Source organism: Penicillium expansum (assembly GCF_000769745.1).
Source record: "Penicillium expansum strain MD-8 chromosome Unknown contig223, whole genome shotgun sequence".
Taxonomy (NCBI): Eukaryota; Fungi; Ascomycota; class Eurotiomycetes; order Eurotiales; family Aspergillaceae; genus Penicillium; species Penicillium expansum.
The window spans coordinates 865-13,872 of record NW_015971272.1 but is presented as its reverse complement, the minus strand read 5'-3'; the positions used below and the strand labels follow the sequence as shown (position 1 = coordinate 13,872).

General features: G+C 48.4%; 5 protein-coding genes across 5 annotated transcripts; 3 read left to right on the top strand and 2 right to left on the bottom strand.

The window, feature by feature from the left end:
- Nucleotides 1-811: 811 nt before the first annotated feature.
- On the top strand, nt 812-1,548 carry PEX2_066350 (uncharacterized protein; the record flags this gene model as incomplete). Its single annotated transcript, XM_016743906.1, has 2 exons — nt 812-976; nt 1,060-1,548. 2 exons carry the CDS (start codon nt 812-814, stop codon nt 1,546-1,548), a joined length of 654 nt encoding a protein of 217 aa, XP_016599998.1.
- A 688-nt stretch (nt 1,549-2,236) lies between these two features.
- Nucleotides 2,237-3,649, bottom strand: PEX2_066340 (uncharacterized protein; the record flags this gene model as incomplete). The annotated part of the gene is made up of 1 exon (XM_016743905.1): nt 2,237-3,649. The coding sequence occupies one exon, from the start codon at nt 3,647-3,649 to the stop codon at nt 2,237-2,239; it is 1,413 nt and encodes a 470-aa protein (XP_016599997.1).
- Nucleotides 3,650-4,374: 725 nt separating this feature from the next.
- Nucleotides 4,375-5,421, top strand: PEX2_066330 (SDR family NAD(P)-dependent oxidoreductase; the record flags this gene model as incomplete). The annotated part of the gene is made up of 4 exons (XM_016743904.1): nt 4,375-4,411; nt 4,524-4,771; nt 4,830-5,097; nt 5,153-5,421. The coding sequence occupies 4 exons, from the start codon at nt 4,375-4,377 to the stop codon at nt 5,419-5,421; spliced, it is 822 nt and encodes a 273-aa protein (XP_016599996.1).
- A 1,181-nt stretch (nt 5,422-6,602) lies between these two features.
- PEX2_066320 (MFS-type transporter sphD) lies at nt 6,603-8,400 on the bottom strand (the record flags this gene model as incomplete). Its single annotated transcript, XM_016743903.1, has 2 exons — nt 6,603-8,054; nt 8,119-8,400. The coding sequence occupies 2 exons, from the start codon at nt 8,398-8,400 to the stop codon at nt 6,603-6,605; spliced, it is 1,734 nt and encodes a 577-aa protein (XP_016599995.1).
- A 1,708-nt stretch (nt 8,401-10,108) lies between these two features.
- PEX2_066310 (Major facilitator superfamily domain, general substrate transporter) lies at nt 10,109-11,803 on the top strand (the record flags this gene model as incomplete). Its single annotated transcript, XM_016743902.1, has 3 exons — nt 10,109-10,312; nt 10,365-10,467; nt 10,545-11,803. 3 exons carry the CDS (start codon nt 10,109-10,111, stop codon nt 11,801-11,803), a joined length of 1,566 nt encoding a protein of 521 aa, XP_016599994.1.
- Between the last annotated feature and the right edge of the window lie 1,205 nt (nt 11,804-13,008).

Here is a 13,008-nt window from a genome sequence, read left to right as displayed (position 1 = left end):
GCTGCCATTCTTGTACGCGAAACGTCTACCTAGGTACTTTCCCTTCCACGTCAGACACAGAAACCTAGGCTGGATATGGCGACAAACTCACCGGCAAGTAATCAACGGCGCGTCGCGGGGTGTGATATCTGCACTCGATGCAGCAGCGGCGCGTACAACATAGGCTAAGGAATAATTGCGCAGGCATGTGGATCGGGCCGTTCCAATTATTTGGGTTGGTGATCTTCCTCATTCTGGTAGCGCTAAACTAGGACATCCGGATGTAACACCATATAATGACTTTCTCCGGCCCCCAACAATGGATTAAGGCCGAAACCCGGGCCATCAGCCGTGTGGGTTTTAGGGATAGTGGTATATCAATCATCAAATGAAATGTTATATAGGGAAAAATCCATTTCACAAATTAAGCCTTTTCCCCGACATTTTCTGCAGTCTAATATGAAACGGTGTAAAAAAAAACGTCTCAAAACACATCCAAAAAGACGTTACAAGGCCACATACTCCGTATGCAGGCGGCTATTCTTGAACTAATGCAGAGAGCAAGATGGCCCCCACATACTCCGCAGGGGTTATGTTATGTCTGTGTTAATTATGTACGGAGTACGAAACTGCATGTCAGACAAATGGCTCGTGAGTGATTCTGATTCTCCTTGCATTAACTCCTTCGTTGGTCGCCTTATTGCTTTATTGCCTTTATTGCTTTAATTGCTTTAATTGCTTCTGCCTCAACTTCCTTGTCGGGTTAAGACCCCAAATCCATGCCCATGATTAAGCCAATTTCGCTCTAGGTCCGAGAGATACCGGTCATAACATGTCTTCCGCAGAGTCTGATGGCAATCGGCAGCCAGGGCTCATCGCCCTTTGTGTTGTGATGCTCACATTAGCTGTGGTCTCGGTCGCCCTCCGCTGCTGGTCCATCTGGGGCTCGCGCACTCACAAATTTGGCTACGACGACGCATTTGCCATCCTAACATTGGTGCGTGTTATTTCTCATAGGAAAGCTTAGGTGCTTTCCTCAACTTGGTGTATAGGGTTGTGTGGTAACCATGTATCTAATAGCCCTTCATTATCGCCGAATCGGCCCTCATATTCTACTGGATCTCACTTGGGTTAGGCCGTCATTCAGCAACATTACCCATCAGCACTCAACTAGCAGGTCCCAAGATTATCTTCGCCGCCGCCTACTTATACGATGCATGCATTACCTTGCCCAAATTATCGGTGCTCTGTTTCTACCATCGAGTCCTCAAACGGGGAGCCACATGGGTCCGCCCTACACTCTGGGCGGTCGGTACGCTCTGCGCTAGCTGGCTGATCGGGTCCTGGTTGGCGACCACTTTCCAGTGTACGCCCATTCATGCCTCCTGGCAAGCTGTTCCCGACTCCAAATGCTTCACGCAGTGGAAATTCTTTACTGGGACTGCTGCCCCCAGTGCGGTCCTGGATCTGGTTATCCTGCTGATCCCGATGCCACTTCTCTGGTCGTTGCACTTGACCAAGGGTAAAAGGCTCCTGCTAATTGGCCTATTTATTTGCGGTTACTCGTAAGTTTCCTTGAATACATTAGGCGCGGTCCGGCCATCAGGAGCTTGCTAACAAGTATATACACTGTCAGAGTGGTCATATTGTCTGTCGGTCGTCTAATTACTCTCCTCAAGGCAGGCTCTGCCTTGGAAGAGGATCTGACCTGGTCCACCATCGAATATATCTGTTGGGTGCAGTGTGAAGGTCCGGTTTCCCTCATGTCTGTCTGCCTCCCTAATATTATGGAACTCGCACGCCGCCTGCGAAACAGAAATAAGCAACTCAGTACCAGCGCATTGTCATTATCTGGGAGCAAGCAAACTGCCTCAGATTTTATGAGTGATAGCCGATCATTTCGTCCCCTCAAAGAAGACAGTCATGCCATCCGAATGGACCACTACTCAGGGAATCCGAACAGCCATCATATTAATGTTAAAACCACCATCGAAGCAACACGATCGATGTCGGAGGGGGATAGTGTCTGAAGGATTGCAAGCACATGTCTTTTCTTTGTTCTGCTTTTATTTCGGTTGCCTTTCTGCCAGCTGCTAAATATAATGGGGGGAAAAAAAGAAAGTAAAATAAAATTAATATCGAACGAGTTAACATCCACGAAGCATGAAGGAGATTACATGACATACAGCAAGTTTATAGTTTTATAGTTTAAGCTCTGTATTTATGTTGTCAACGATTATTTAAACCCGACAGCCCTCTACTCCGCCACCCGCAATTCCTTCAACAGGTCCGCTTGAATATCCTGTAAAAATTCCGTCATCTGCTCCGGGGTGTGGAAAGCCTCGTTATACACCAACCGCAGTGTCAACTGATCACGGAACGTCCATACAAAAACCACTCCTTGGCGCGAAATTATTTCCACGCCCACCCCGGCATGCGTGATACCAAACCCGCGCTCTGCGGTTCCATATTCGCGATCCAGATATTTCTCCATGATCCCCATGCTACTGATATCGATATCGCTGGGTGGCTCTGCTGGTGCCGGCAGGCTCCCAATCACCTCGACCAAAGTGGACGCATACTCTCGGTGCGCCTTGAGATACTCACTGCTGATGCCCTTCTCATACTCCGCCTGATACAAGCGGGCATTCTCCTCCCAGGACCCGGAGGCGTCGACCCGCACCAACCAGCCAGACGTGAATAGCCCGGCCGCTGCCGCGGGGGTCGAGTACGGTTCGGGCAGGTACGGCCGTAGGGACTGTTTGATGGTGCTGGTGTAGTGGCGACCCTGGTGCTCGGGGATCGCGTGCTGGAAGTTGGTCGCGGCCAGACTAGTATGCACGGCGGCTGTGATCCCGACGCCGCGTGCTTTTGCGGCGGACACGGCGGCGGAGGTGCTGGTGGGTGAGAATTGGAGTTCGGCAGCCCGCGTTCCAGAAGGCGCGCTCGACGCATCACCCGTATAGGGCACCCCGAGGGCCCCCGCCGCCAGGGCAAAGGTACCGACCGCGCCGTGCGCAACAGCCTTCTGCTCGTCGGTCGCGTTGAGGGGCATGTTGCCGGCCTCTTCGACCGGCGGCGACAGCCGTGCGATTTCCGATCCCCATTGGAAGGAATTGAATGGGTCTGGCAGCTTCCCCGAGAGGAGGGTGTCTGCGTGCGAGGCCATCAGGTCCACCAGCTGGCCGAGGAGGAATAGCCCACCGACTCCATCCATACGCCAGTGTGCGGTGTGTAGGAGTAGTTCACTCGATTGGGGGATATAGTATAGTCGGGCGTCGGCGGCTGGTGCAATGGTGCGAATTACCTCATCGGCGGACTGAGCATCGGTCTCCACGGTAAAGGTCTGGGAGGCCCATTCGGTAAGAGCGTCAGCAGAGTCGGGAACGGTGTATACGACGTTGGAGTTGGAGTCCGGATGCGCAGCCAGACTGGGGTGCTGGAAGCGCAGATGCAACCAACAGTAGCGGATGAGGGTTGGTAGAAGGTCAGGCGAGCCCGACAAGGCTGTGAATGCCCCACGTGGACTAACAGTGGCCGTGTAGTTGATGGCCCAGTGTTCACGACCGAGTGGGTGGCCGGGATCACTGACTAGTTTGATGAACACCTCGTTAGGGCCAAGGGGCCGGGAAAAGATGTTCGGTGACTGCTCGACTAACGTCCACGGCATGATGAGGCGAGGGTGATTGCTCGGTGATTGATGCGGGATGGCCCCCTCGTTGGATGGCAGTGTATTAAATAGGGGTGCGACAAAGGTTAATTGGCTCTAAGCACTTGACTATCAGGTTTAGCCAAAACGCCCCGATGGAGGATCAGGGTGGAGATGCGAGAGCAGCACCATCATGATTGGATAGAGTGATGACACTGGAAGACAAAGCGTAAGGGCCAGCTGATAATGGCTGATCATGATCACCTGGACCCATACACGGGATGGCAGGCTGCGATGTAAGGGATATAACCTCAAAGGAGCTTACTCATTTCAGCGATCCACAGGGATCTACGGCGGTGGATCAAACACAGCCGCGAGCCGCAACCCCCCACTTGGCGTTCACCGACTCCTCCCGAGACATCAGACCTTTCTATATCCAGTAGGACTCCGGTCGATCTACGTACCATCCCTGTCACCCCTATCCCTGCAGGCCAATCATGGCCCTACCTAGTAAGAGTGGCGATAACATTATGGACGTAAGGTTGCATCCCAAACACCCATGCTAATATATGTGAGGTCGTACTCCAAAATCATACATTACCATACATGACAAGCATTAGGCTTATGTTGTACATTGAGTCCCCCTACTGAAAGGCGTGAGCTGGGACGCGACAGCTTGCATAAAGAACACTCAAGTCGACACCAACTACAAAGGTTGTTAACATAATCTGCCGTACATAGCCCCGATGCAGGTAGAAGGTGTCGCTTTGGTCCTTGGTGCTGGTATGCTGCTCATTTCGTCCCCTTTCCGGTTTTCGTCAGCCTTGCCAAACCAAACGCCAGCTCTCTGTGCGAGTCGCCGTCCAAACTAATAGGTGGATTAATGGAATTATAGGAAGTGGAATTGGACGCGCGGTCGCCTATACGCTTGTCACACAAGGCCTCACCATCCTAGTCTGCGCCGACGTCAATCTCTCCCAAGCCCAAGAAACTGCCACATCGAGCTACGCAGTCGCAGGGCGAGAAGGCTACGAGGCAACCGCCTACCATGTTGACGTCCGTGAGGAGGCACAGGTGCGAGCGTTGGTAGCGAAAACCAAGAACCGGTATGGCCGCATCGATATCTGCATAACAACGGCCGGGGTAAGCCAGTCAAGTCGTGGTTTCCTCTTGCGGATGATCTCTGACCACTCAAGGGAAGACCCCCGCTGCCAATCAAACCCCGATCAGCGACATGAGCCTAGAAACCTATAGGAGCATGGACGAAGTGCACAATATTGGGTGCTTCTTAGTCGTCCGCGAGGTGATCCGGACAATGATCAGCCAGGAGCCAATTTTGACTAGAAGACGGAACCAAACCCGGGGTTCAATAGTAGTGTTAACATCGCTGGCGTCGGAAGGGGCGTTCCTCGGAGTGGGTAATTATATCGCGGCCAAACACGCCGTCAAAGGGCTGATTCAAACCGCCGGTGAGTTCTTTCTTTTGTTTGTTCCGTTAGGTAGATTTCTGACTCAATGGAGCAGCTCTTGAAAACGCGCGTAATGGTATCAGGATCAATGCCGTTGCTCCCTCGTACGTTTCAGGGCCCATGATGGATAAATTCCTGGACGAGGCACCGGATGTTAAGGATGTTATACTAGGCGATTTGCCGATGAGACGACTGGCCGACCCGGAGGAAGTTGCCAACGCGGTGGTGTTTCTGGCGTCTCAAGGTGCCAGCTATATCAATGGGCATACATTGGTTGTGGACGGGGGATCATCTTTGCAATTGTCAAATCAGCCTTTTTCATGACAATATTCAATTCATATCCAATGCGTGTTTGCTAGATTTGCCGGATATAAAATGTGGACTATTTCTTTCAAGAGTTATTTGCCGGTCACGCACAGATTCGTCCTCGAAAAGGTGTTGAATTTGCGCCTCAAGAGAAAGTTATATACACATCTACGCACTTATTTCAGGCCAACTCACAGTTCAAAATCACCAGCTGCACAGTTCAAACTACCGAGAGGCTCCGCTGTGCCCTAGAGAATGTCCCTGAATCAATGTCAAAAATCTTTCGAGGCATGCCATTAGTTTTAGCACCTCTACCGCAAACTACTGGTCAGGCATTCATAAACATGATGTACGTTTTCGTGAATTGGCAGTGGATAATTCTTCCGGCTCTCGTGTGGCTGTTAGGCCTGATACCATTGGTGGGCACCATTTGGAAGACACGGGGAGCCATGATTCCCACGTGGAAGAACGATGCGATTCCATTGTTATTCCTATACAAAAGGACTCAGGGTGAGAAGGCACAAAATCATCAAACGCTGATAAACAGTCAAACAGTGTTGTTGAATGAGAGCGAGGGTAAATTGGTGCTAAGTGACTAGATCTGAAGGAGGCAGAGCGTTGGTGCAAGATCTATATACCTCGATATGAAGTTGAATTAGAAAAAGTTGATGAGGGACGACAAGAAAGCAACCCAATGGAAGCTCTTTGTATATATGATTTTTTTTCAAATCCCACATTCTGCGATGGCTATAGTGCATTGTGATAACTTACTTAGGGCTTCGTGGCCTATTTCCGTATGAAAAGTATACTACTTTGCTGCCGTGCAATTGCGAGCAACAATATGAGAGAAGTCTATTACACTAGTGAGTTATGTCCATAAAGCTCTAGCGTTGCTGGATTGAAATCATCAAAATCAACCAAGGGTTGCGCAACTTGGGAAGCTGGTCTGATGAATGCCCAATGCTGGCCGTCAAGGAAGAAAGACACGGGTCACCAAGCCCTGGAGGTATGGAGATGTTTGTAATGCTCATATTTCAGACAATACTCTGAAAGAAGGTGAGATAAAGAGTCCTTATTGACAAATTTCGCAATGCGACTAACGCCATTATCTCCAGGATATCTTTGGAATTAATATATATATTAGTGAACAAGTGAAGAAGTAAACACTGAAACGAGGAATGATTTTCACCCTGCTCTGACTATTCTTCGAAGCGCTGGTTCCCAAGGTCTTGCCCCTTGAGAGCAATTTCATCCAGAAACACCGAGGTCACTAAGCCCAGTCCACTGAGGCCGGTCATTGTATAGAATATTGTTCGGAAGCAGTCCAGATAGACCCGTAAAACTTGATCTACCGCGGTAGAAGATAGTTCTAGTGATCTCAAATGGTCAATGAAGTTCACAGCATTGGATGCGTCTTTCAGAGGTGCTAAAGCCCCCGTCAGCTGAATAGTAGTATCAGAAATGGATGCGGAGAAAACATTGTTGAAAATGGCCGAAGAGATGGTAAGGCCGATAAGACCTCCAAACAAGCGAATGGCGAGAAACTGCCCCATGGCTAAGCTTGTGTCCTCGGCATTCTTGACGCTTGCTTGCATGGGAAGAATATTGAGACGTAATAACGCAACGCCTTGCCCCCAGAGAATAGGAAGGCCGTAACGCACAGATGTTGAGGACCCGACGTCGAAGAGGGCTAGAACTCCAGTCCCCAGCGTAAGTATAACCCATGAAAGTCTTAGAATCCAAACGTATCCCCCGAACAATGGGACCATCATCATTGAGACGGCTGCGACTACCACGCTAATAATGACAGTAGGTAATAGGTAGATAGCCGATGAAATGGCAGTCTGGAGTTCCACTGCTTGGTAAAGTAAGGGCAAGTACTGTAATAGTGATACCATAATCATGCCGTGAATGAAGCCTCCGACCAGCGTTAGATTTCCAGTCTTGGAGTGGAAAATTCGGTGAGGAACAATAGGTACCGCGGGCTTCGTCTCGTAGAAGACAAAAATGACAAGCACTGCAGCTCCTAACAACAATGGAAGGAGAGTCTGCCAAGATGCCCACGGAAATAAGGAGCCTGCCCAACTGATAGGCACAATAAAAATCGTAATCCCAATAACGACAAGTGCCATACCGATCCAGTCAAGGCGACTCAAATTCCTGGCTAGCGTTGCATCGAGCGGGACGGGTCGGAGTTTAAGGAAGAAAAACAATAAAGGTGTGCCAATTCCTAGCCACGGTAGGTTGATCCATCCGATCCATCTCCAGGTAGCATAGGTCGCGAAAAGCGCACCGACGACGGGCCCCATGATATTCCCAATGGCTGAAGGAATGGCCATTAAGCCGAGATATTTTGAGCGTTCTTCTAGTGTCGTCATATCTGCGAGAATCACCATTACCAGAAGGTCAATTCCACCACCGCCGAGGCCTTGGAGGACCCGTCCAACAATTATGGTGCTCATGTTTTGTGCTGTAGCGAAAACGACGGAACCGACAAAAAATAACACCATAGATGTGTATAGAGGGGGCTTTCGACCGAACGCATTAGAAATACTGGCCCAGACTGGCTGCGTTACCAGTCCACATAGGGTGTAGGCGAGGTTCGCCCAGAATGACTCTAAACTTGAGCCCTTCAGCTCGCCTGCTATAGTCTAGCAATGAAAATTAGTCATTAATATGAGCGGCATACAGAACAGGGAGGGTGTTATGGCTCACTGGAAGGGCAACACCCAGACAGGTTGCGTCCACCTGGAATACGAAAAGGCTGGCCGCAAGCCCTACGAAAGCTAGTTTAAATGAGACTGGTTTTTTAGGCATTGATATTGTGTTATCCACCCCCTCTCGCTCTTGTGAGGTGTGTGGTTTCTCGGTTGTCATCGATATTTCCACATCTTGGGATTTTTCAGGGTTTCGCTCCAGGTCCGGTTCTTCGAGGTTTGGAATGGTGACTGGAGAGATTTCAGTACTCGGACTTATGTTGGCCTTAGGATGGTCCATGGTGGGTGTAGAGAAATTCCGACCACGTACACTGGTTATTCAATCCAACGAACCAGCATTCAAACAAGAGTGAAAAGAGTGAAAATAGAGGGTGTGGAGACGAGTCAGATCGACCGGCGCATCAGTCCGGACTTTGGCAAAACTTAGCGCCCTAGCGCACGTGGAAGGCGTGGGGGCCAAAATATAATGCTAAGCTTAAGCGGCAACGACCCGATGTTCCAGGTTCCATTAACTCTCTAATTTAATCCTAGATTTTTAGGTATCAATTAATCGATTTTAAGTCTATGTGGCCTGCCTAGCTCTCTCCTCAGCGGCCGCCATCTTCCTTTCGCGCTGCTCCTCGGGGCCTTGGATTTTCGTATCCGTCGTTTCGGGACTAACGATATTGACCCGAATGGGGGCCAAATCGAGCGCAAGGGTGCGCGTAATACCAAACAAAGCTGTGGCCCAGCCTGCCAGCACCGCCACTCCTCTCATGGATTTCTCCGCAATGCGACCACTACTGCTAAGCCTTAGTGCTATAGTACCGAACTAAAGGCCTAGTACTACCGCAGCACTAGTACTGTAGTACCGGTGCTGCGGGACTTGTCAAGGCCTAAACTGGGAGCAAATAGTGGTATCACGTGACCTTCTAATAATAAAGTAGATGGGCAAGTAATAACTAAGATTCAAACATATAAGTTTGTATTCGTGTCTTGCAAGTACTATAATATATCATTTGAATACTACATACAACTATTATAATCACTTGGGCATGTCGGAATAATGAAAGAGCGTGAGGTCTTAGCCTCCACGTGCTTTATCTAATACCATCCATACAGTATCACGACCTACGTAGGACACTTACGCTAGCAAACGAGAGTTAGTTGGGTGGTAGAGACTGATAGACTAATCTAGTTGAACGGCCTCGGGGCAATTAAGAGGCGATCGCCAGGGGTAAAAGACACTTGATTCCTTACAGGGAAGATCGGGCCATGTTGGGATAATTTGAGATCTTATTGTCCACATCAATATCCAGTATAATAGTGCCTTTCTGTAGGCTTTTATACTTGGAATCTTAGCTGGGAATACCAAGTATGTCGCTATTTTGGCACCCATAAAGGTTGATTTTTGAGAAATCTTGAGGGCATCATACGATGTACGATTTCGGTTAGCTTGGCCTCCAGGGGTAAGATTGAAGTGCGTGCGTTCGGTCCACACAGCCGCCACACATACGGAGTACATTGTTGAATATTCCTTCCTTTCCAAATTCTAACCAGCTTCTGACGCAATTTTCGGGTGGAATGTCTCCGATCTAAAAGATAATAATAGTATAGTATGCATACTATTGGATCACAACAATTCCGAGTCATCTCCGACATCATAGAATAACCGAGATACGGGCCGAGTATTAGGTTTCGCAGGATTCGAAAAGCTTGACCCTCATTGACTTCCCATGGCTATAGCGCTAGAATATACTTATTGTGGATTATATTATGGATCGGGTTACGCTACATCCAATGAAATTACACGTTAGATGAAAGATGTGATTCTCCAAATAGTGACGTTATTTCTATGGCACCAAGTGTTTAGCGATGAGGATTAAGAAATGTCGGCTTAAATAACTTTGCGATGCCCAAATTTTTGGAATGTAGAAACAGGAATTAGACAGAAATATTCATCGATTCATCGGCTTACCCTCTCTCTCTAACCCACATATCGGAACAGCATGAGTGACGAAAAACAGCCTCCCATCACCACTTATCCTGACACGAAAACAATCAAAGAAAACTATGCCGACGTGACTTTACGAATCATCGAAGACCATGGCAACGAGTTTGAACCGTTGACGCCGGAAAGAGAGAAGAAACTCACACGGAAGTTATACCTACATATCGTGGTTTTAGTATCGATCATCAACCTCGTTCTATTTGTGGGTACTGCTCTTAATTGCAATCCAACCCTCCTTTCTCTGACTTTTTCAGATCGATAAATCAACCCTTGGCTATGCTGCGATTCTTGGGCTGTTCGAAGAGACGGGTATCTCAAAGTCACAGTACAATACTCTCAACACTCTATTCTATGTCGGTATGATTAATCCCTTCCGTGCATGGCTCAATCTGTCCCTTCTGAAACATTGGAATTGACGCTGTTGGTGTTCTTAGGCTACCTCGTAGGCCAGTGGCCTGGTAATTACCTTATGCAACGGCTTCCACTTGGGCGATTTTTAAGTGGCACACTATTCCTCTGGGGGGTCATCATATTCCTCCATTGTGTTGCCACCAAATACGGGGGGCTAGTGGTTCTTCGTCTCGCTCTTGGTGCAGTGGAGGCAGTCGTTGTCCCTGCGATAGAGATCACTCTGAACATGTTTTTCAATCGTGAGGAACAGTCATTTCTGCAGCCCATCTTTTTCACCACCTGTCTTGGTGCTCCAATTCCTGCCGGTTTTATTTCCTACGGGTTACTATACAGTCACAGCAATATCCTCCCATGGAAACTCTTCATGATCGTCAATGGAGGACTAACCATCCTACTGTCAATATGGACCTGGTTCTGTTATCCCAACAATCCCGCTGAAGCACAGTTCCTTTCTCTTGAAGAAAAAGTTCACGTCATCCACCGTGTGCACGCGTCCCACCAGAGCTCTATCGAGCAGAAACAATTCAAAAAGTCCCAATTCATTGAATGCCTTCGAGACCCCGTGTCTTGGCTATTTGCCCTACAGGCATTCACGTTGATGTACTCCAACAACCTCAACTATGGCCAGCAAAACCTCCTGACTACCTCTCTTGGGGTATCCGACCTAGGTTCCACCCTGGTCTCCGCAGCAGGTGGCGGTTTCGGCGTTGCACTCTGCATCGTCGCCCATTTTGCCTTGAAGTTCTTTCCCAAATACCTCGCTCTGCATAGCCTGGTTTGGTGTCTTTTCGCACTAGCAGGGGGTGTAGGCATAATATTCATCGATTGGAGTCGAAAGCTGCCGTTGTTGGTCTGCATGCTCATCGCGGAAAACACATACGGCATCACATATATTATCGCGCTCGGGTGGACAACTTCTTCAGCGGCCGGGTATACCAAGAGGCTAACGCGGAATGCAATGTTCATGTTCGGCTACAGTGTTGGCAACTTGGTTTCCCCACAAATCTGGGTTCCGAGCGCGGCCCCAAGGTATTATGATGCGTGGATCTCGATGATTTGCGTTAGCTGGGTGGGAACACCAGCTATCCTCGGGGTCATCCATTTTATCCTTGCAAGAAGGAATAAGGAGAGAAAAGGTTGGATTGCTGGATTGAGCGATGGTGACCGAGAGGGGTGCGTTGAACAAGTAGATGAGTCCGGGGTAGTGGTGAGGAGGAAGGTGGATCTGGCGATGCTGGATCTGACGGATTTAGAAAACAAGCTGTTTATCTATCCTCTTTAGTGGAGGATGGATGTGTCTCTATTGTCCCATGGGATGGATAGGGAGCCTAACAGTGAAGGCTCTTAAGTATGGGAGAAACAAGTAGGAGATTCTTTCCATCTATCACTTTTACTTGTGAGTCATTAGACTCTACGGTGTTGACACTGGCGGTCTTGACAGGATGGTAATATAAAGAACAAAGCGTGCATCTTCTATTTGAGGTAGGTATAAAAAAAGCTATTAAAGGCCAACACAATAGTCGGATTAAAAAGTAAGAAAAGGTCAAACATCTACCGTTCCTAGGCCTTGACAAGTCCCGTAGCACCAATGCAATTTTGGTACTACGACATAGTGCTGCGAGGTACTACGGGACTAAGCTAATTTTGGTACTGTTGTATAGTACTACGGCACCAAGTGCTGTAGTACCATCGCAGCACTAGTTTTAGTACTACGCTAGCATAATTCTGTTAAGGATTACCTAAAATAGATATATTATGTTTCTGTGAGTTATCGAGAAAGATAACTCCCTTCAAGGACGCGGGCCACCTCCATTTGCACTTCACTGATTGACGGTGCCGACTGTACGACATCGATTATATGTTGGACATCATTATCAGCCGAAGTCCTTATTGCCTCAAAGAACTTGTCCAAAAACTCCCGATAGTACTTAAGATCTTCTTCCATTCTCATTAATAGCTTTCGCCGTTTGTCTGAACTCTCATCGATTACGCAAACCGAACCACGCTTGTTGCATTCCAAGCACGGATTTCCGCCTGTGTACTATCATTTGAAAGATCAAGAAGTAACCGGCCAAGTCGAGCGACCTGTTCTAAGATTGCCTTACCTTGGTCCGCCGTCGCTGACAATCTTTGCAGGAAATTGACATTCTCCTCACAGTACCGATGTGTCTTTCAGTAAGGTTTGAGTCTTTTAGTTCGTTAGCGGCTGGCAGTTGAATAGTTGGCAAACGAGGTTGAATGGGCCTGAAATCAAACGCAGAAATGAAGCGGTTATATGCAGTGTTAAGCCAGGAAAGGAAGAATGAAAGGAGAACGTAGGAGATAGTGGAAAGTGAATGACGACTTCATTTTGTGTTTTTCAAGAGGTCAGCTGTGATAGCAGTGAGGCAGGGGGATGGTTTGGAAGAATGGGTTAGATGTAAGGAGGCAATTTCGTACCGTGGGCCGTTGTTGGACGTATGCTCTGAGATTGGCAAGTTTAGTTAC